This window comes from Ruditapes philippinarum, unplaced genomic scaffold (assembly GCF_026571515.1).
Source record: "Ruditapes philippinarum isolate M1 unplaced genomic scaffold, ASM2657151v2 ctg842_1_1_1_1, whole genome shotgun sequence".
NCBI lineage: Eukaryota > Metazoa > Mollusca > Bivalvia > Venerida > Veneridae > Ruditapes > Ruditapes philippinarum.
The window spans coordinates 142,701-166,719 of record NW_026866721.1 but is presented as its reverse complement, the minus strand read 5'-3'; the positions used below and the strand labels follow the sequence as shown (position 1 = coordinate 166,719).

General features: G+C 31.2%; 1 protein-coding gene across 3 annotated transcripts; it reads left to right on the top strand.

Annotated features, from left to right (window-relative positions):
• The first annotated feature begins 358 nt into the window (after window positions 1-358).
• Window positions 359-22,570, top strand: LOC132733456 (uncharacterized). 3 transcript variants are annotated; one of them, XM_060720101.1, is made up of 11 exons: window positions 359-496; window positions 7,032-7,144; window positions 7,494-7,542; window positions 8,815-8,940; window positions 11,493-11,614; window positions 13,177-13,366; window positions 14,263-14,447; window positions 14,955-15,035; window positions 16,970-17,075; window positions 17,835-18,029; window positions 18,738-22,570. In XM_060720101.1, the coding sequence occupies exons 1-11, from the start codon at window positions 484-486 to the stop codon at window positions 19,619-19,621; spliced, it is 2,064 nt and encodes a 687-aa protein (XP_060576084.1). In that variant the 5' UTR covers window positions 359-483; the 3' UTR covers window positions 19,622-22,570. The 3 variants fall into 3 exon arrangements, with proteins under 3 accessions (XP_060576084.1, XP_060576082.1, XP_060576083.1); XM_060720099.1 differs by having other exon boundaries at window positions 14,955-15,053; XM_060720100.1 differs by lacking the exon at window positions 359-496 and adding an exon at window positions 787-938 and having other exon boundaries at window positions 14,955-15,053.
• The last annotated feature ends 1,449 nt before the right edge of the window (window positions 22,571-24,019 follow it).

The window sequence follows — 24,019 nt, the reverse complement described above, 5'->3', positions numbered from 1 at the left end:
TTATACCATTTGACAAAGCTCAGAACCAATAATATGTGTTGCAAAATTTCAGATCATTTCCCCAATCCGTTTGTCCAGAATTATCATTTTTTATTGTGCAAATGACCCATGAAATTTATCAGCGTTGCAACAATTGTGTGCTAAGATTCGTATTTTCTTAGATTCCTATTTTTCAATTTAATTTTAATATTATCCTTTGCAGATTTTTCAAGTTCAAGAGTTTCAATTGCTCAATGTTAGAATTTTAAAATTATCATTAGTTGAGTCTCCTTTAAAAAGGATCTTATGTTATTTATCCATGGCCTTCATTGATCGGCGACAATTTTCAAATAATTTTTTTAATCTCCAATACTCTATGTAAACATTTATAGATATAAAACCCTCACGTATTGTCGGTTAACTTTCATAACCCACGTGAAATTGTACATAGTAAGTATGCATAGAACTTGAAGTTAAAATGACTGAAAATTCGAAATTGGAAATATGGACTGTACAGGTACTGTATGTGGAATTTTAGATGTGTTAATTCGATTTATTTAGATTGAGTGAAGTTTAAACATTTTCTCTGATCAAAATATAACCATTCATAATTAAATGAATCATGAATCTCTATAAATTTATTTAATATCAATATGTAAATACAACGTGTTTAAATGGCTGAAAGTCGTGGTTATTACTATACATAATCATAAATAGTCCAAAATAAATATTTTTGTTGATTACTTAAAAACGAAAACTATGCAGTGTTAACGAAATGTTAGGCGGGATGGGCACATGTTTATGCACGACTTAGACAGATAACAAACAGGTTTTGCCAATGTTAAAAAGTAAAATGGGACATATAAATGGATGTGTTTAAAGATCCTGTAACACAATTTTTTATGGTTTAATTTCATAAATATGATGCTCAAATCAAGATTTCATGTAAATAAAGGGAGGTAATAATTTTTTTTATTTTTCTATAAAGTCAAATTTTTCAATAAGAAAAAGTACAAATTTTGCAGTACATATTTAACATGTTCTTTGATGTTTTAAAATTGTTTGATCTTTAAATAGCAAAAATGCTTTGAAGTATTTTGGCCTGTTTTCATCCATGCATTTTATAAATTAAGATCAAATCCCTAGCCATTGCTTTTTTATTATTTCGGAATACGTTATGTTATTATACATGTAATTGTTATTTGTATTCCATCTAATGTATGTTTGTATTTGATCCTAGGCGAATTCTATCCTTGCTAATTATGAATGAAATTTTACTTACTTTAAATTCCAAATTCAATTAAATATTCAGAACTTGGTTTCAATTTCATGTTCATTATGAATTTCTCAAAATAGAAAGTGAACCTACAATAAATTGCCTCACATTTAAACTGAATAGGGATACAATGGGCACTTTTCCCATTAGTCTTTCAAATATTGATAAAAATAATAAAAAAAATACAATTTGGATTTTCTTATAAAATGTTGTTTTGATAAATAATATTGATGAAGTTCTACGTGATATAGAATGAAATGTTATTTAATTATCTGCCATAAAAATATATGTAATGTGGGATCATGTAGCTCAAACCAATCTTGCCATCAACTGCATATCTTCCATGTATAATTCTTTCGTGATTTGTTGTTACGGTCTAAAACCAAATACTATCAACATGCGTTATTTTTTATAATTATTCATTGTATTACAGACATTCATTCACTTTATCTTTCAATTAATGCTCATTTGAATAGTCGATAAACATCGTCTCTGTCAATATTATGAGTGCTTTTTGGAATATGCTTTTTCTCAATAATATTTCTATCTGTACGTATATGGCGTTGTTTTCAGAGGTCGCAGAGTCGGGCTGTCGATAGATATTTTCTTTGGGTTTTTTTTCTTCTTGTAATGTATGTATTTTTAAAGGAACAAAATGGCAGACTGAAATTCACGGGATTCAAAATATGTTTGTGTGTAGTTTTATTTTAATTACTGAAACGCCAACCATCACTTTTGTCAATTCTAAGTTTGTATATGTTTTCAAAAAGGGAGACACTAATGGTCAATGCTCCTTTTGTAAAGCTGCTTGGATTTTGTTATGCTTATTCGACATGTTTGTTGTAAGTACTAAATACCTTTTAGTAAGTATTCGTTGTTACATATTCTGCATCTAATGACTTAAAACTTAATATACATTTATGATTATGTGCACTAATTAATGATTGGGTGCCATTGGGTTGATTTAAACTAACAACCATTCGCGTCGGAAATGAAAGATGCATTTTAATGAAAGTTCTTCATGGCCAAATGGGCCTCCATGGTCAAGAGAGAGTCGCTGACATCTAATTACTTTCCAATCATAAACTTCAGGGTCACTAAGTTTACTACAAATAGATTAATCAATTTTTTTTGTCACAGAACCTAGGTATATTGCGTGCTTGTCACGTGCACGTGCGCGGATATTCATTTTTCGCTTGAGACAAAGTCATCTTGGTTATTTCGAAGCGCCTGAATTTAAAGCAGATCATGATATAAAATAAACGTGTGATGATCTAAGAAAGAAAGAAAGAGATTATAATGCATTTCCGGCCGTTTTCAAGTTTGTTATATCCTCCATTTTCTTTAGGCTCATAGAATGCCAACTTGAGGCTGCTAGGCTGCCAATTTTAGGTTGTTACGCTTTCAACTTTAGACTGCCAACTTTAGGCTGCCAGACTGCCAATTGCTGGTTGCCAAGCTGCCAATTTCAGGCTGTTAGGCTACCAACTTCAGGCTGCCCCGCCTGGCAACTACTTCAGGCTGCTAGGCTGCCAACTTTAGGCTACTAAGCTACCAACTTCAGGCTGTTAGACTGCCAACTTCACGAACATCTTAGTTAAGACTTTTCTGATTAGGCAATTTTTTATTTTGACCAGATATCTTACATATTTCCGATGTGTAGATTTATACCCATTTATAAAGTATTCTTTCACAATTGATTGAACTTAGATAAAATACTTTTAATTGGACATTTTAGTGGTATTGTGCAAAGGGGGAGGGAAAGCTTGTGCAGAAAATGTTCTTAAACTTTGCATAATTAAAGAGAATCATGATTGAAACAAATCGATGACAAAATGGAGGTCGCCAACCTACTGTTTCCGTTAGCTGGTCAAGAGGGAGAGTCTTTTTTTCTTTTCTTTGCACTTAAATTATGTCACTCTCGGGAGCAGATAGGCCTTGTTCAAAATCAAGCATACATGTACCGATATTCTAATTTTATTTCAAACTATTTTTTATACTTTACTTTAAGCCGTTATGCAAAGTTTAAAATCATAGGAGGTGTTCTTTGGGAAAAAACACTAAAAGTTACATTTACTACAGTCTACTACCCTCTTACAATAAAGCATACTATAAAGAATACTAGAAAGAATAAATCAAGCATAAAATAGTTGTTTATTTGACTCAGCGCTTCATCACAACCATTTGGTTTAAGATAGATATACCGGGTATTATATCCATGTTTTAGTTAAGTTAAGATACTTTATCACTTGTATCTCATGAATATGCAAAGGGTCTTTCAAATCACCACGAAGCAAAACGATTAATTATTTTAAATTGTAGGAATACTGTTTTTAGCAAACCTAGTTTTTTTTATACATTTATTCATTCTAACGTTTGTAAACGATGAATCGTCAAGGAAGTTGTAGTTGTCCCAAAATTTTCATCATATCTCACGTTATCTCATATATTGCGACGTTTAAAAAGAATGTTTGTAAATTACGGAGAAAACAAATCAGCAGGGATTTTATCAGGTTTACTTAATATACGATACATGTATCACTAGAGATCAGCCAAAATTGTCGTTTTTTTATATAAATCAGTTTAGTTTTTGTGCGAATAATTCGGTTAACGCACTTGTGATTTTTGTGTTTGCATTTTGTTTTGCTTTTGCATATCCCCCCCCCCCAATTTTTGGTCATTTTTATCAAACATTTCAGTTCAATGATTTAACACATTCAAAAAGTAAATGGACACGTGCATAGAATTAGATTTTACCGTTTATAGAAGCTAGATGAAAATTTTCCTTAAAAAAATAAAAATAAATAAAATTTCACTTATTTTTTCATAAATTTTATTATAAAACAGGTTTAAAGGAGGTTTAAACTACATTTATGAAATTAGAAATCTTATCATTGTAAAAGTATATAAATAATAAAGTAATAATTACTATATATACTTTATTATTTTAACAGCTTAATATTAAGAGGTTAACTAGTTACGTATTAAGAGGTTAACTAGTTATGTAACTAGTTAACCTCTTAACTAACTTGTTAATTGAGAGGTTAACGAGTTACGTAACTAGTTAACCTCTTAATATTAAGCTGGTAAAAGAATACAAGGATGCCAGTTGTAGGCAATAGCATGCATTTATTTCCCGTTATGATCTTTTATTTATTGAAAAAATTAACTAGTTACGTAACTAGTTAACAACATAAATAACTAGTTAATTAAGTGGTTAACTTGTTACGTAACTAGTTAACCTCTTAATTAACTAGTTAGTTATATGGTTATCTGGTGGTAGAAATATGCCACCATATAAAAGCTCGCAAAATATGATTTTATTCAACAAAAATTAATAAGATACACTCATTCAATACCCTCTATGTATAGCATAACGAACTAGATTTATTATAGTATAAATAAAAAAGCACATGGCTAGGTTTATAAAGTAAATAAATGTATTTCAATCACGACAAATACTGGATAACAAGTAATGTTCATATGTTTTGCAACTGAAGAGTGCAAGTACGTTTAAAGCCACATCATGCCTCAGAAATTCATATTTTTCCCCATTCTTATGTGTGTAAAATGTGTGTGTTGAGTAAGGTAACAACTGAAGAAAGTATCGCTGAATATAATAATGAAGTCAAAAAGGCAGCAAAATGTAAACAAAATAGTATTTTGACTTCCATACAAAATAATATTTCACTTGATTATACAAATTGCTAATAAAGCAAAGGAAGCAAATGATATTTAATCTGTATGACAAATGAGGTATGTTTTGGAAAACTTAACAAGATACCAAAAAAAAAAATGGGCCTTTAAATACAAAGCTTTATTTCCAACTTAAAAAGTGTGTGTATACTATGGCAGGGTCGGTTCGTACGTCTGTTCATGGCCAGTAGATGGCCCCTTTTGATTTTGCGGTCAGTAGGTCAAAGGTCAAGAGAACTTCAAGTTTATCCGACCATAAACTAGGGAACGCTTTGCTAACTGATTTGGTTATGACTGGAAGTTAACCCCAATAGATTTTGAGGTCAGTGGGTCAAAGGTCAATGTCACCGTAGTCTTTACTGAAAGCTTGTCTGTCCAATTACTAGAAACGCTTTGACCTACAGACCTAAAACTTGACGCGGAGAAGGTCACCGTGGCATTGACCTCTCAACACTTGTCTGACTGATAACTCGAGAACGCTTTGGCCTACTTTTTTCATTTTCCCGCCTGCAGAGATAGGTGGGCGAAAGTTTAAGCCTTCCAGTCATAAGTAGGTGTTTAGATAAAAAACATTTAGAATTTGACAAGGGCTGTTGATAGGTATCTTATTTATTGCAGTTAAAGCAGTGTGTTTGCTGAATTTAAGGCGGAATGACTCATATATAGATATAAAAAAGTTTTATTAATGGCATGCGAAGTTTCCTATTGTAAACATTGTCATTATCGTTGCTAAAGGGAGACATGATATGTTATCATACTACAATAACGAACGAAAAGAAAAATTGAATTATACAAAACCGAAAAGAAAAACTTGCAACAAGTTATAACAGTTCAGAAATAATTGTATAAGTCTTTGACTGAAAGGTGGAACCGCAGCCAACTCTTAAGTATAAAACTTACATAAATGTGTTGGCATTATTGCCAATATTAATTTTGTAGCACCAAGTCGATGCAATAGATAAGACTTACCAAGCCAATGGAATGCATAAGACCTTCAAACCAAAGAAATGCACCAAAGATTTGCATATGACTTTTAAACCAAACCAAAGAAATGCATAAGATTTTCGAACCAAGCCAATGAAATGCAACAGACTTTGCTCAATTATATATGAGTAAGAATATATAAGTAAGATGTGGCCAAAAAATGAAATGGAATTATGAACACAGTCATTATAAATTTGACGCTCTAATCGATTTGACAAATGTGATTCTCTCATGAGACAAACATTTAGAATGTTTGTTACTATAAAATATTTCGATTCATATAACTGTCGATGTGGCTAAATGAGCTAATACGAAAAAGGATAAAACCAATCTTGATTAAAATCAGCTCCTTATCAACGTAACGCATTAGGATCTGATGGGCACCAATATGACCTTTCAAACAGCCAATTATCGTCGAGCTTTCCATGCAAGAAATAACTTAAGTAGATCTTGAGTCAAATCGGGATAAACCCAACTGGATCGGAAAATGAACTATGACATTCTCAAATTATGACGTCCATTATTATTATTACATGAGCATTTCGTGCGGAATAATTATATATTGACAAATTAAATCGTACAAACGGATATACTGTTTACGTTTAAGTAGTGCAAACTGAAGGATATTATAAACATTAAAGCATTTATAAAACTAAATATCAAAGAAAATTTCGCCCACATGCGTAATTCTTCTTTTTAGACTAGTAATTTCTTTAATATTGTACGCATAATTTGTTTAGGTTTCAAGATATTTACATTTACCTAGAGTCCCCTATCGTAATTGTGAAATTGTAAACTTAAGGGTATTCAGATAATTATTTAAAAAATAACTTTAAACTTACAGATATTTAATGCGAAAAAAGCAGACGTTTTACTTTAACGTTAACAATGATATCTCGGTCGATCAGGTGTCTCAATAACGTCACGTTCTTACAACTTGTCATTTTCAAGATGAAAAATTGAGATTTCGACTGTTGACAAAATTCAATGGACAAAAGAGCTGAATGAAAATAAATGATGTACCTATTTATCTACTTAACAACATCCATTTTCAAGGTTGTTTGTAGGGATAACATATTGCCTTCAATTTTTACAGTGATGGATCGTGTATTGCTTGCGTTTATTCTGTCACTGTGTACCACCTCATCTCTGACCATCAGCTTACCCGATGGAGCCGAGGTTAAATGTCCGTCCAGATATCGTGTCCAGGTATGCATTTTCTGCTATTAAATTACTCCACTGGTTTATATTGTGAACTGCAATTATCTGTGTGAATCAACCAAATACGAAAAATTAAAATTTTGACTCCGACTTCCACTACCTTTTCCCATTTTTTTGTAAGCATTGCAAGAGCAAAACATGCTTTTGATATTTTTTTCAAAAGCTTTTGTATTTCAATTCATTGCAAGCACCGGATGATATTAACCAGGCATGTTTACTTTAAACTTTTAAAAATAAGAAATTATTTAAATATCAATGTTTTGTACTTGATTTCAGCGTTTAGATATTGAAAGAAATATGCAAACGTAATATTTACATTGTATAATTTTATTACCAGGCTATGAGTGACAAATCTGTTGAGCTTCAAGTTGTTGATAACAAGACAGGTAGGTTATCTTTTTATCATAAATCGTTTTTTTTTCTTCAATGTTAAGAAAACAGTTTTTTACTTTAATTACAAGCACGATTTAAGAACATAAAGCGTTGATTTATGTCACTTGTATTGCGCATTTAGTATCGCACTACGCAATTACTGACAACGTATACCGGCAGTGGAGGTAAATCAAAATCAAATGTGTCGTCTGCAATAGAACTGTCGCGTGAAAAACATGCCACAAGCCCGGCACTTCCACTGAATGGCACAAAGTTTTTAAGGGCTTTTGTGGTCGAAAGGTAAAGGATCTTGACTTCAAACCACTTTCCCCAATCTTCGCGGGTTCGAATCCCGCTAAAGACTTTGGATTAGCTATCCAGCTAGCGTATGGAACGTATGTGGTTCTACTCGAGTGTCCTTTGGTGACTGAAATAATACATGGAGGTTCCCCTGTGGTCTTCCTCCACCAGTTAAGCTTGAAAGTCCTTATATTACCTCTACTGTGTTGGTGCGGCGTAAAAAGCACACAAGGTTTGTGATATTTGATTCCAATTTCCGGTATCAAGTTTAAATTGAATGTATTGTTACCCGCCATGTAAGTCGTTTAATTAATTAAAATTAATGGTCTATCAATATTTTTTTTATTTTTGCCTAGTTAGCAGTATCGCGATCTCAAATATTTGATCTTGTGGTATGTAATTTACTGTATTGCAGACGAGACATTTGATATCAATTTACTTCCATCGTCGGTATAGTATGTACTCTGGAAATGTCCTTTCGAAGTTGTACGAATTTCAAAAAAAAAAAAAAAAAAAAAATCAGCTACTTACAGTATAGAGCCTGGTCAGACTGTACTGATGTGCAAGCTTATCTGGCTTCATATTAGTGGCAAAGGCTAAACAGCTGGTTAAGTGTTAATATCAAAAAGTATCAGCTAATTGATGAAGAAGTCCAAGTATAACCGTTAAGTAGAAAAAAGTATTAAATATTACTATAACAGCTATAGCATGAAAAGCCAATCCAAGATAAACGTATGCTACATTTTTAAGTCACTTGTTCTTGTCTATATTCATATGACACATTAGCAATTATTTGTTTTACAATCTAGCATAGTTTCAATGCAATTTCTCGACCCTTTCCGTCAAATTTCGGAATAATAGCTGAGATGTTCGATAAGCATAATTCATAACCCAGCCAATCAAGCAAGCCACACTTCATATGAATCTGTAATTCGAACCTGAGACAAGAACTTGTGACTTTAATGCACATATTTTCTCATTTTCAGAATGTAAAAGATTATTGAGGGAGAAGTACACAAAAAGGACAAATAAGAAAGACGTCAGGCCGTTAGTGACCACAATATATAAAGACGGGAGCTACAAAGCGAACATAAGCTGGGAATTCATGCAGAGTATGACATTTAGCATCGTTTTCATTTTTTAAGAGATCAATCATCATAAAGGTTTTTGAAGGGATGTGTTGTGTATCAACTCTATAATTATCTTTAAATATACACGCACGCCCTGACGTACGCGTACACTTACAGAGACGTATGATTGATTGTATGAATGAATGAATGAATGAATAAATGAATGAATGAATGAATGAATGAATGAATGAATGAATTAATTAATGAATGAATGAATGACAATCTGTACAGTGAAAATCGTATACATCGACATTCTCATTTAAGAAAACTTTTTTCCATTTGTCTTTTGATATATAGAGGACGTTTAATTTAGTACTGAATTTATTGAACGAGCTGAATAGAATTATATTATGCGAGCCACTTTCATTGACGCACCTATACTGGCATGCGAGCAGTTCCCGTACAAAAATCATAGTTACTTAAACATTATTTTTTATTGCGCTCACTCACCAAAATTTAAATGTTACACATCAATATTCGGCTCGTCACACAAATCATGGAAATTCCATCATGTTCTAAACATAGAATAACCCTTACTTATGAGGCCTCATATGGGGTACCCAAATTATCAATTATTTTGTATGAAGAGAAGTAGTTCCCGTACATAAAATCTAACCCATTATAATTATACAATTTTATTATATCGGACCTATTTTTCATTTACAATTGTTGAACAGACCATTATCTAAGAGATAAATAGATGTAATTCAGGATATATAGAGCGTAGACTAAACGCGGGTATCTATTACCCGGTACCGTTACCCCAACGCATTCACATGCAATAGCATGCTTGTATGCATGATATTTTACGCATCAAAGGCTTAAAATTATTTTATATTGTAATATTGGTCAAAATTCTGATAATTAAACAAGTTTTCATCACATTGCCTACTTATTTGTAAACAGGTGGTATTAGTGGAAAACCCTTTAACAAGCCTCACGTGTAAGTATTTTTGCGCATGCGCGCAATGACGGAATCCCCCAGAGAAAACAAGGTCACGTTTTGACGACGCACAGGTGAAAGTTATTTAAAATGAGACTTTTTATACGTACTGCCAAACTGACACTTAGATTTTGTCTCGTTTATGTATCTGCTTGATTTGAAATGAATTTTTGAAGAATGAAGGTGAAAATCGAGCGTTTAAATGAAAAATACGGGTACTGCTTCTGTACGGGAACTGCTCGCATGCCAGTAGAATACGCCAACATTTATAGTGCGTCTGAACGCTTTGGTATATAACGCAAATGACGTCACGCCAAAATATATGCACGGCCGCCCAATACCATGTTTAAATAGTCGCAAAAGCGTCACTGGTGTGTTATAAATAGAGGATATTTCAGTTTTTTTCTATAAATACAGGATTTATTTTCATCGAGTGGTATGAAAATAAATATTTCATGAGTGGCGGTAGGTGAAATATGATGATTTGATTTTCATACCATTCGTTGAATTTATAGAAAAAAAAAACTTGAATTTTCTGTTTATTATATACATTTTTCTTTTTGATACATGTATTACAATTTGTAACATTTCCCCTTAAATTTTCTGTATTTGCTGAATTTATCTTGATTTTTTTTTCATCAATATTTCTCAATATTTCATTTATAAGTATATAATAAAAACATTAACGCAATGGTAAAGTCAGACATTTTTCAAGTGGCCCATAATTCAAGCATTATATTTTGAAAAATCGATCTCATTTTCAATTGCCTATAATTGGGTTTTATTGTATTTTATGACATCTGACAGATTAACGTTTTGAAATGTTAGCGAAATGATTAAACATAGATCAACTGGGCACTTTAAACAGAAAAAAAAATTGAAAAAATATATCGAAGAAACATACAGGCAATTAAATTGAAAAAATTGTATTTTTGTACGATTCTTTGACCGGTTTGAGTTATAAGCGTTTACACGCTTTTTATTGTAGGTCATTTTTCACAATTCTGAAATAACGGAGCGAGCTAAATTTCTGAAATTTTGTACACAACTTGATATATTGATATTTATCCAAACACACATCAAATGGTACATAAAATGATATTTCCAGTCTAGTCATGTCATAAAACCACAGTGGGGTCCATTTAATTAGATAATGAAATTGTCCTCTCTTTTTTGTTCGTTGAAAAATAATCCTCGTTTATTGGAGAAGCGTGCATATATTTCTGATAAGCGTTTATTATGGGAAGTATCTAATTCGAGCTATAGGTCGTGCGATATTAAAATGTTTGAAACTTACACCCACGATTAGCTTTAATGGACTCTAACATATTTTTTAAACCATCATATTCATAATGCTGATTTGTAGTCTGGAATGTACATATATCTAGATAATTAATAAGTCTGCGAATAAATATTTTTATATAAATATAGTAGAGCATTACAAATTGACACAAAGTTTGGTAATGAATAAAACTTGAAAGCAAGGATTACATAGGTAACAATTCGACATAGATCGATTTGTAAAGTCGCTTTTCATTGGTTTATCCAGACATTTATATAGCTTATAAACATGGCTGTGCTTATTTTTCAGGAAAAAAATTACCAAAACTGTTCCTCATAAATCTGACGTTCTACCACGAAGAAACAGACATGTACATATCTGACACGTGTGTTTTACTTCGAATTACTGGAAATAGAAAAATAAAATCCAAGGTAAGTTCATATGTTTATCTGCGACTCACTTGCAACAAATAAATATCAAGGTAAGTACATCTTTTTATCTGCGACTCATTTGTAACAAATAAATATCAAGGTAAGTACACGTGTTTATCTGCGACTCACTTTGCAACAAGTAAATATCACGGTAAGTACGTATGTTTATCTGCGACTTACATGCAACAAATAAATAAATATTAAGGCAAGTACATGCGTTTATCTGCGACTCAATTGCAACAAGTAAATATTAAGGTGAGTGTATGTGTTTATCTGCGTTTGACTAGCAAAAGAAAAAGTAAAAACCGAGGTAAGTACATGCGCTTCACCTGACAGACTGGCAACAGAAAAGTAAACCAAAGTTAGTGTATACTTTAATCGGACAGATTAGCAACATAAAAGTTCAGTGTATGCATATGTATTACACGTCTGAATGGCAACATTAAAGTAAAAACCAAGGTTAGTGCACGTGTGTTACTAGACTGATTGGCAATATAAAAGTAAAATCCAAGGTTATTACATGTGTTTTCTGGACAGAATGCAGTAAAACATGGTCCCAGGCTTTAAGTGCGTCTTCTAGAGCATTAACCTCTATTATAAGAACAAGACTTGATAGAAGTAAGATAAATTATCTAGAATCTCGGTTGATTTGCATTACAAAAAAATTAAAGGGACTCCACTGAGGTTTTTCGGCATGATGGGACTGGAAATAAATTTTCGAGAGTTATGTTCCATAAAATTTTGAGAATTATATTCCTTTTGATGTAGGTTTAGACCAATAGCTTTTGTGTCCAAAATGTCTGATCATTCGCTCACTCCTTTTTTAAGAGTTCAGCAGTTATTCTAACTGAGAAAACTAGGCTTAAAAAAGAATAAAAATACAATTTTCAATTTATTTCCAAGTATGGTATTTTTTGCGAATCTTTCGGTGCCCAGTTGATCTATGTACATAAATTTTATGATTGTACCTCAGTGGAGTTCCTTTAAACACTGAAACTCTGCCCCCCCCCCCCCCGGTAAGAAATATATTGAAATCGTTTTTTACAGTTAAATGTAGTTTCTTTGTGTATATTACATCAGGGTCTTTCAAGTAGAAAAACACTGTTAACACTTATTTCATTCACTAATATAAATGGTATAAAACCATATTCTGTGCCAAATATTTATTTTCTAACTTCCTTGCATTATATTATTATGCATCAACATGTAAATTACCTTTACTTGCGCCCATCATCACGCAGCGTGCTTAAAAAAGGAAAATCTATGCATTTATTTTATTTACTGCATATCTATTACAAACATAGGGGTTTTCATTCCAAAACATTGGAAAATTCAATCAATCTTTCACGGTTGTAGTTTAAACTATCATTTGCAGTTTAAAAGCTTAATATTTCAAAGCAGCAAAAGGAATAGCATTCGGGTGTATTGAAAATAAGATAATAATATTATTTTCATGGATAAAATGTACAAAGTACGAGTACATCACAAAATATAGTAGTATCAAGGTCAACGATGCCTAAATAAAATAAATTATACAAACTTTCCAATTTTATATATTCTAGGGACTTGTGAAGTTCTATTTCGACTGTCTACCGTTACTAGATACTCCAAAAATCGGTCTAGATGTTCAGTTATGGGGTTACTCTAGGACAGGGCGACCATGTAGGTCATTGCGCTCACTTCCACAGAATGGAGGCCCATGTGGCCCGGATGTACGGTGTTCCGGTGAAAGAAGGTTTTCTATCTCAAAAGGTAAGACAATGGATTTTATTCTCTTTAACAAAAACGAAAACAAAATACCTCTTAAAGATAAGAAAAGTTTCCCTTACTAAAAATAAAAAAAGAGATTTTGACAGGTTATATGGTCAAATATAACCAGTTTTACTGTGGAAAAGTTTATGTAATTCAGCTACTATAGAAAACAACTATTATAGCAGGCCATATGAACACTTTCCCAAATGTTCCACGCACTGGAGATCCTATGATAGTAATAAAATACACATGAAATTCAAAATTGAAAGGTCGGTTTTATTGAAACGATATATTTACTGCAACAATTTTTAAACACAACATTTATGTTACTGTCGCACAATGGATTAGATGCCATAAAATTTGTTAGGTATAATTGAAAATGAAATGGCTTATTCAGAAGAAAGAACTGATTGGCCAGAGAGACCATAGATGTTTATGCAAAAATACTAAATTGTTGTGATGTGTTAAATTACGGCAGGTTTTCTTTCTAAAACGAACGTGATAAGCTTTTATATGCCCCCGATGAATTCAACTTTGAATGACATATTTTTTGACATGATAAATTATATTACTTATGAATGTTATACTTTAAGTCAAAATGGTAGCTGAACAAAAAATAGAAAAACTCTTTCTTTACGTATGTTCATTACACAGTTTTTCCCAAATAAAAAATGTCATTTCAGAAAAGCAATGGTTGCATTAAGAATTATAGCCCTTGCTTTATAACTTTGATGTTACGTTGGACATATATTATTTTGGGAAAAGATAAAAAATAAATCTTAGACATGCAAAGCCGTGTTATTACTTACACTGCGTTCTGTGAAAATAACAATCCATTTTCTTTCTTTGTATAGGAATATCTAAACGGTGATACTTTTTGTTATTTCTTTTTGCAGATGCGCACCCCTATGAGCTCTGTGCGTGTTATATAAAGCATAGAGATATACCGAAGCTTAACTGGCAGTATGACTACAGTCAACAAAAATTTCACATCAATTTCACAAATGTTCCACCGTATTTACAAAGTGCTACAATTGAAATTGTGGAAAAACAATCTGACGATAGACTTGTGGAAGATATTGTAAGTTTAGTACTGAGTGTTTTTTTTCTATAAAATACTCGGCAATCTAATGTAAACCTGCTCGAGTAAAATACCGCAATGTTGGAACGGAATTAGTGCGTTAAAATTATGTTTTCTCCAAAACTTGACATACGGGGCTTGGGTAGGGGAGGGAATCAATTGATAATATCAAAATTAAGGAAAAGTTTGCTTTATTCTTTGATCATGAAGCTGAAGCTGATATAAATATGCACTATTGACAATGTGGTGAATGTTACATACACCAACACTGTTTTGAAGAAAAACAACAAAACAACAAGAACAAAAAAACAAGAATATCATCTGTATATTTTTGATATTACTCAAAATTCATTAAAAATGTTGTAATCTGACGAACACAAGTATAAGGTAACGATGGGTTTTTGAAAATAATAATAATAATGACAATAATAATTATAATAATGATAACAACAACATTATGACCAACAACAATAAGAATAATAGTAAATTCCTTTCTTTACATTACAGGAAGTCCGACAAGATAAAATCCATGATGGCGAGATACATGTAGATTCAAAACAATTTGATATTGGAAATTACACAGTATATGTATGTGCAAAACTAAAAGTATGTAGAATTAACTATACTAATATTTTAACAGATCTTCCAGTTTTTGTCATAGAATTATAGGAAATATACATCAATATTTTGATTAATAGGCTTAAATACATGAAATAGTTTCAAAATTTGAATTGCAGAATTTTACATATAAGTGTCTCATTTTAGAAAGTTCTCTTTTGCACGAATTTTCTTTGATTGACTGATCATTATTTTTCTATGAATACATCTACATGCATTTTCATATAAAAAGCTGTGTTTTTATTGCATTATTATGTTTCTATTTATCAGTTATGTTTCAATTTGTTAAGTAAAGGTATGTGTAAGAAAAAGAAAAAGGAATATAAATGTTAACTTTAATTTACAAATTCTAAGACTTTACCTGTAATAACAGATTAATTTTAATAAAATATTATAATAGTTCTGTGTCTTTTGATGGTACCCTCACAGAATCCTCTTGTCTTTCTCCTATGCACATATTAATTGCTAATGATCCCAACTATTGTCTTCTCTTCGTGTTGATACAAATAATCAATGTTGATTTGTTACATGTAAGGTGATGGTAAATGTAAAATTGTGTGTTACTTAAGTATATGGGACCCTACTGAGCATGTATTCGATACGACATATTGAAATCTCATTAAAAATGACGTCACAGGGAAAACACACTGTCACGTGACAAAAATATACTAAAAATAGGTGTACGAACGCGAGAGCGGCCTCACGATATTAACCGACATTAACCGATATAAAATTATTCATAAGGGTTCGTAATCTTTTCAACAAGGTAACTTGCAATACAAGGAAAACAAAACAACAACAATAGAAAAAAACAAGCAAAAACAACAAAAAACACAAAATACAACAAAAACAATACACGTGTACAGCTGCAATAAAAAGCTATTTTCTTGCTGTGATGAATAGCAATTGCCAAGGCTCTTTAGCACCGTCTTATAGAAAATTAAACATTACAAATGTAATGAAGTATACAGTTCAATTCAGAATTAACAAACACCCACACAATATATTACAGAAGATTCTACTGAGTGTTTTGTCTTTCTTTAACATTCTATTGTTTGCCCTACTTTTTTTAACGATTTTACTAATCAAATGCCAACTTAAATGGTCAAATACTTCTTATGAAAGTCTTTTCAGTGTGTTCATTCTTTAATATATTACGTCTGTCATTTTGATATATTTTTATTATTCAACGGTCATTTCGTCTTTCATATTTATGCAGATGATAGTAACTCGTTTAAATCGTTTAATTTAATGTTGCAAGCTACAAATTTGCATTTGTTTTGTTTTGATAGCCAATAACTTTAATTAGAATTAACCAATAGATGAGTTATAGACTGATCCCACTGGCAAAGCTATGTTTATATTTCTTAAACAACTTTGTTTTTTTTATGCATAAACACCGATACAAAATTAAATTATATCTAAATGAACATTATATATGTACTCACAGAATTGTGTGTTTAATTCTTTTTCCCCATTTGAGCCGACATATACATTATACATGTATATGAATGGATATGCGAAGAATTGATATGTGTTAGACACTTATTTATCGTGTAAAATTCGTCATTTCAAAAATTCTAAAGATTCATAACACTAAAATCACATTAAAATATGTCTTTAAAAATATGTATCTTGTTTTAAATTGGAAATTTATTTAATTGCCATGGCAATTTAGTAGTAATGAATGTAACTTTTTTTTAGAGAATTTTGATTATCACATAGCGCATAAAAAGAAGTTTGTATTGGCCGAATACATAGCTTAGCAAAAACTAGACTTGCTCCTATTTTATTCGCAAACATACATACTTTTGTCAATATAAGTCAGTTATGCTGTATAAAGGTCAGAGTAGGGATCTTTCAAAAGAATAAATCTTTGACATTTTTCTCTATTTTACTTGTAGCTTTTTCTGCAATGTGAAGAACCAGGATATTATGACAAGCAACGAATTAGCGACCATTGTGACGCCGATAACAATTATTTTGCTTATACATCGCAAACTTTAACTGGTAACTTTGCAGTCATAAAATTAACATTTTAAAACATTTATCTGCTTCCCAGACGTATATTATATTAATTGTTTGTCATGAAGTTATAAGATTTTATTTACTTAATTACTAATAGTCTACGAATTTTTAATATTGTCAACAGTTTTTTTTTCATGAAAATGTCTCAAATACTGGTTCAAACTGAAATTTAGTCATTCAAACACCAAATATTATATATTCATTAATGAAACACATGTTATCATGAAGACTTCGTCCAATATTTTATAATATTTTTTTAATTAGTTCCATAACAATATTTGTAAATTTTGTTTAAAGATCCTTTTACACTTTTTTATGGTTTTATATCATAAATATGATGTTCAAATTAAGATTTATCATTTTTGTATGTTCCAAACAGCATTATTTATAAAGATATTACCGATTTTAACATTTCATGTAAATAAAGGGAGGTAATAAAATTTTATTTTCTATAAAGTCTAAGTCAATAAGAAATGAATGCATATATTTTAATGATTACATATAATATGTACAAATATTTGCAGTACATATTTTTCGATTTTTTGAAAATTGTTTTACAAGCATAATTATATACAAATATAAAATTTCACTTAAGTGTTTTATACAACCTCAATTACAACATACATATTTGAAAACACACAATCTACAAATTTATTTTATGCACCAAATTATTACTTCACATCAGGTTCTTATGAAATGCTAAATTATATAATTATTACTATGAGAGTATTTATTCAACAGTAAGAAGAATCAAATCCGAGCAAGTACCTTCACAAGAACAGACGTTGTGGGGTGATATAAAGTTACAGGTGATATTAGGTGTTATAGGGGGCCTACTTATCACCGCCGGTGTTACAGGGGTCACATTTTATTTCTGCCATAAAAGAAAAGTAGATGGGAACCGATCGGATATTGTGTCGTCAGTAAACGGGATGGGTAGATATTATTTTCAAATTATGTTTCATACTGAACATTTTAACCATGTCAAAGAACTTTTTCTTAAGGTACATTTACTGTCTTGATACCTTAAATGGCATTATGCTCATTTGTTTTCTTAGTTGAGTTCAATTGACTATATATTTCAAAAGATTGACTGTAATTATGGTGAATATTATACGAATAATTGATGATAGGCCATGTTAATGATAAAATATAAATCGGCGCTAAGGCTACAAACTCTTTTTTTTAATAAAATGAATGTTACAAGTAAATTACTATGGACATAGAAATATCCTTGAGCCACGCGAGTTATTTATTGTTCATACGAGGTAAATTATCAAATTGAAAAGAATTATGGCAAAATGTATACATATTTTACCTTTACTTCTTCTCATTATATACCCTTGGATGGGCAAAATGTCACTTTAAAGTTTTACAATATAAAATTCAATGCAAATATAATTGATTTATTATATTCATACTTATGTCATCTTCTTACCATCTTTCAACGATGTGATTGCCAAATAAATTTGTAACTCTTGTTACAATGTATAAAAACATAAGCGATCTGGTGTGCTGAATACTTGCAATTTAAGTCTTTCGTACAGAAGAATTGACTGTTCAGTGATGCTTATGAAGACAAATGTATAAATATTTATTTACCAAACATAAATACGCTGTAATTGCAAATATGTTGTTTTGTAGAAATGCAAGTGTTATCTGGTATGGAAGGCAGTGAAACGGTAGAACAAGACACACTAATAACAAGACCGAACACAGAAAATAATTTACCACCAACTTTTCTTGAAACGCAACAACGAACAAATAATGTTGAGGGAAATCTAACAGCAAATGAAAACATACATGACCTCATGGATGAAACAGGGCATCTGCTAGAAGAATATAGACCTAAGCCTTCTGCTAACGAAAATGGAAATCATGTAGCTAACGTTACCTTGACAAGGAAGAAGTACCAAATTATGCTTATCTATATCCCAGATGCAGAAAATCCACAACTTGTTCAAAAAGTTGTAGAATTGGATCAGAGATTGACTAATGATTTCGGCATTATTATTGAAACACCTACAGCTGGTAATCTGTACGACTTTGCGGAATCAGCCTTTGATAAGTATTTAAATGTTGTAATGATAATGTCTAAAGAATTAGCAACAGTTTGTCGTCAGTTTAGAACTGCTGACGAAAGGTCTGTACAATTACATTGTAATAAAAATCGTGCTATTCTGCCATGCATTGTGCTTAATAAAATGGAAAACCTAATACAATTTCCAACATCAATACAACATGGCACCAAACCTTTGCTTAACATTGTTTGTCTTGATGAGAGTCGTGAAACAAAACAAGCGCTTGAAGACTTTTTAGAGGATCACCAATTTCTTGATACTAACAACACCCGTCTGCATACAATATGTAAAAGTGATCTTATTTCGGAAGAACTCTCGCCAGGTCTCAAAACGCTGTTAAACAATTTTAAACCGTCGGTTAGGCACGATATACCAGCAGCCATTAAACTTCAGATAATGCAGTTGAACAATGACACGGACAGTTTGAACAGTGAGTTGGAGCAATGAGTAGTATAGGGGTCTCTTAAGCCCCAAGACTGCGCACGAGCGGCGATAGTAGATGTCCAGAGTTCGAGAATATTTTTCATATTGTTCTATTTTTTTACCTGAATAAGTGGTGAAAATAGGTTTCTTAAACCCAGCAAAACAAAATCAATGTGGTGCAGAGTTGATTCGATTGAGCCACTTGTTGACGTCAGATGTGTACAAACTCTCTTCTGTCCACATATCTAGCACCGTCTGATTCAGAATAATTCAAAATTCAAGATCAAGAGCTTTCAAGTTGTGATATGAAAGAAACTGTAGAAACATTGGATAATCTGTACTTACTGAAATAATCTGATCTGAGTGAAAAAGACATTTGTGGGCATTCATGATGTCATGAAACCTTATTATAATATGGAATGAAAGATTGAAATATATACATGTATATATGTTTATTGTATATATACACTTTCTCTACCAAACTTTTCATATGTACATGTAAATGCATAACAACAATTTTATTATCCATTACTGAAGCTTTTATATCGAATTGTACTGATAAAAGTTTGTTTCAAAATCGCTTATAATAAATATTGAAATATAGTCATACCGGTATGAAAATACCGAATGAAGACTTAAAGTGGATTTTAGTTCCTTATCAGTTACTAATTATTTATTCTTATGTAGTGGTTTGCCTGCCCCTGCTCTGCCTTGTGCCCTTTCCTGTTTTTGTTTGGGGTCATCCTGGGCTCCTTGCCACTGGCTCTTGTTACTCGGTCGGGTGGGGACTGCGTTCATTGAACGCCGCCTTTCCTTGTTGATCTTGTTTATCATATTTTGGTCTACAATAGGCACATTTTCCATAAGTATGTCGTATATTAATAAAACCAATAGAAATGTATTATTTGGATATTCTTATATTGCTTGAAAAAAAGGTGATCAAGTAGTGCGTGATTTAGTATGATTATTTATATGATGAATAATGATATTTTGTTCTAGATCAATTTATTTTGATGAATGTCAAGACCAATAACTTGTATGTAAAATTTCAGCTTACTCCATTTTTTCTGGAATAATTTTCTAATTGCTTAAAATAATCTAAATTGCGTTGCAACGTTTTTTTACTCAAACCGGGCTAAGAACAGCACAAAGCACGATTTTCAATTCATTTAAGAGTATAGTTTTTAATTATCTTTCTGTTTTAAGTGAGCAAGCTGATTTATGTAAGTAATTCAAATTTTATGTTTTTTAGGGTTTTTGGCCTCGGTGGAGTTCCTTTAATATCAGCTTATCATGATGTAAATAACTTGTAGATATATGAAAAGCGTATAATGCCATAGTGTTGATTTGTGACAATCTTTGTACAACGATTTACCTCAGGTTTTCATTATTCCGTCCATTTGTATTTTCTTATTTGTTTAAAAAAATATATACTGTCCATTATGATTGTTAAGTTCCGCTTATGAGACCACTTTTAATGTTAAAAATTAAAAAAAAAATCACACACATTATAGAGAAACAAAAATAATGAAATGACCAACTAAGATATATTATAGAGACACAAATGACTCGCAAACAGGACTATTATATGTTATTTTGGTTTTGGAGTGATATATGTGGATATATTACCTGTTAAGATTTTATATCACCCGAGCCGTTAGGCGAGGGTGATATTTTATCTTGGCAGGTAATATATCCACATATATCACTCCAAAACCAAAATAATAATTTTATTACCCTTCCCCTGCCGAGTTTAGACGATTTTTTTAAAAAATCATTGCTGTTTCAAATGAAACGTCGAAATAAGATTCCCTTTAGGATACCTCTTCGTCACAACATGACGTCACATAAATACATGACGTATTTTTCCCGTACCTTACGAAAGTAAACAAGAGAAAAGGAGTAGTCTATTGAACGCACTTTTTTGTAATTAATATCAAGCTTTCACAAGGTCATATTTGTTTTCGATACTGATGGTAATATGTATCATTACTCTACTTTGGTAAATATTGATCATTTGACAGTTAAAAAAGTGCTTTTAAATCGGAATTTACACCGCGTAAAATCGAACCGTACGCGCATCACATCAGCGCATGTTGTTTACAACGTTGGGTACAAACGGAGAAATTTAGTGTGTATATTACCCGTCTGGCTCGGTTATATCAATTTCTTTCGGGTGATCAATATCCAATCAAAAAGGCGGAAAAAATATGGAAGGGTAATAAATCATTATATAGACTTTCAGTTTGTATGGTCTCATAAGCGGATCATTACTGTGAAACAAAATACATGTATTCTTGTAAATATATATATAAGATCAATGTATGTATTTGTTTATAAGATTATAATAGAAGTTTTATATGATTTTACTTTTGTTTTTGTTTTTTTTTCCAAATGTTTTCGCATTTTATGAATGTTTTATGTGCTGTTACTGTCAATATTATGTTCTTAACATTTACTTATGTTTGTTTAACATTTAACCATGTTTGTGCTAATAGTAAAATACCATACATTGCTTTATGCAGATAATCTTGTATCTTTATAATATTCAATATTCTTTTATAACTTTAAATTGTGCTGAAAACTGAAGATGTGCCTTTGCTTAATCATTTTAAATTATAATTTTGTTACAGTAATTTAAATAATTTACCGTTTGTTATTGACTGTTTTTCTAAAGATATTTTTGTTTTCGTTTTTTTTCAAATCGATGTTGTACATTTTTATTTTTATGATATTTTATTTGCTTTAAAGGATCTGCATGTGTCTAATCTGTCCTGCAATATATTAAGTTTATAACAAAAAAAAAAAAAAATGAAAACATCAACAACAACATTTATCTTTTATGTATGTACGTATCAAATTGGACATTTATGATAACTGAATTTTTTACTATCCAAAAAATGACTGTCGTAATAGTGATTGACCAACAGTTGATATTGGAAAATGGTTGGCATACAATAATTTGAATTTAAAGAAAGAAACGCATATTAAAAATGAAAACATGATAAATAGAATACCAAACAAGTGTATGATTTAATAAAACTTATCAGGCTCGACACGAAAAGAGATGATGGGCTTGACAGAGCTACGGCCTTGACCTGCCTGATAAAGTTTGTTATATTAGACACTAGCATGGTATTCTCTATATATATCACATGTATAAAACACGTTTAAGGAAGAAAGGTCATTTTAATGACATATCATAAACTTCTAAACCTGCTAAATTTGTGTAGAGCATTTGTAAGAATAATCAATTTGAAGGTACTAAATGAAGCTTCCACAGGTTTAAAGCCTGATCAGACTTTCCGGACCTGACTTTACACTGTTGGCAATGGCTGATCACTTAAGAAGATGCAAATTGTATATACTTGTTTCTAAATGACTTGTTCTTTGTACATACCATGGTATACCTAAAACGGTATCTGCAGCTAAATTTGCATTGTATATTAATAACTAGATGTAAAATGTGGAAAAATGAAATATGCAATACATGTATCAAACGATCTGATGGATTTATACCGGACTGACATATTATTGCATATTTCATACACATTATAATATATGCAGTCCTTTTTAGATCTTTATCAAAAATGAATTAATTAAAGAATAAAGTACATATATATTGTTGTTTTTTTAAACTTACGATGCTTTTGACATAGTCCTGTCTTTATTTGTGGCCATTATAATTAATATATGTAACAGAAATATTGACCAAGTGTGCCACGTGTCAGCCAGCCGCCATTATAAGCTTGCCTGTTTCGAAGATAAAGTCGAGCTTTTATGATCACTGCGTCGTTGTTGTCATCGACGTCGTGCAAAAACTTTAATAAAACTTATTGCTATTATTCAGATGAATTTAAAAATGTATCAACACGAAACTTGGAATACATGCTTATTATGACAAGGTTCTGTTGTAAGACACGAGGCATTATTCTAAAAGAAATGTTGGGCGGGGATATGTCGTTTTAATTAAGAATTATTGTCAAAATTACCTACATTGTATTAAGTAGAAAGATAAAAAAAAACTACAAAAGTCTTACACAAAGTAGCTCGATACCGGAACTGCTATTAATTAAAAGCGGAAAATAAAAATGATGATGATAATGATGATAAAATAGCGAAATGATGATGATGATGCCGGTGGTGATAAGTAGTATTATTGTTATCATCATCATTATCCTATTTTTTAACGGTGAGTTCTCTCGCTATCCGTTTCTTTGTTGTCACAAAACGTACCCCAGAGAAAAATGAGCAAATCAATAGGCAAAGAACTAATTGTAACCAATTGTAAATTAAAACTAAATTGTAAATCAATTGTAACTAGTACCTGCACTCCAGTTAACGCTTTATACATGTATATGTATGTATACGATTTAACTCTGACACATTTTCAACAGAAACTATGATACAATACAAGAGGGA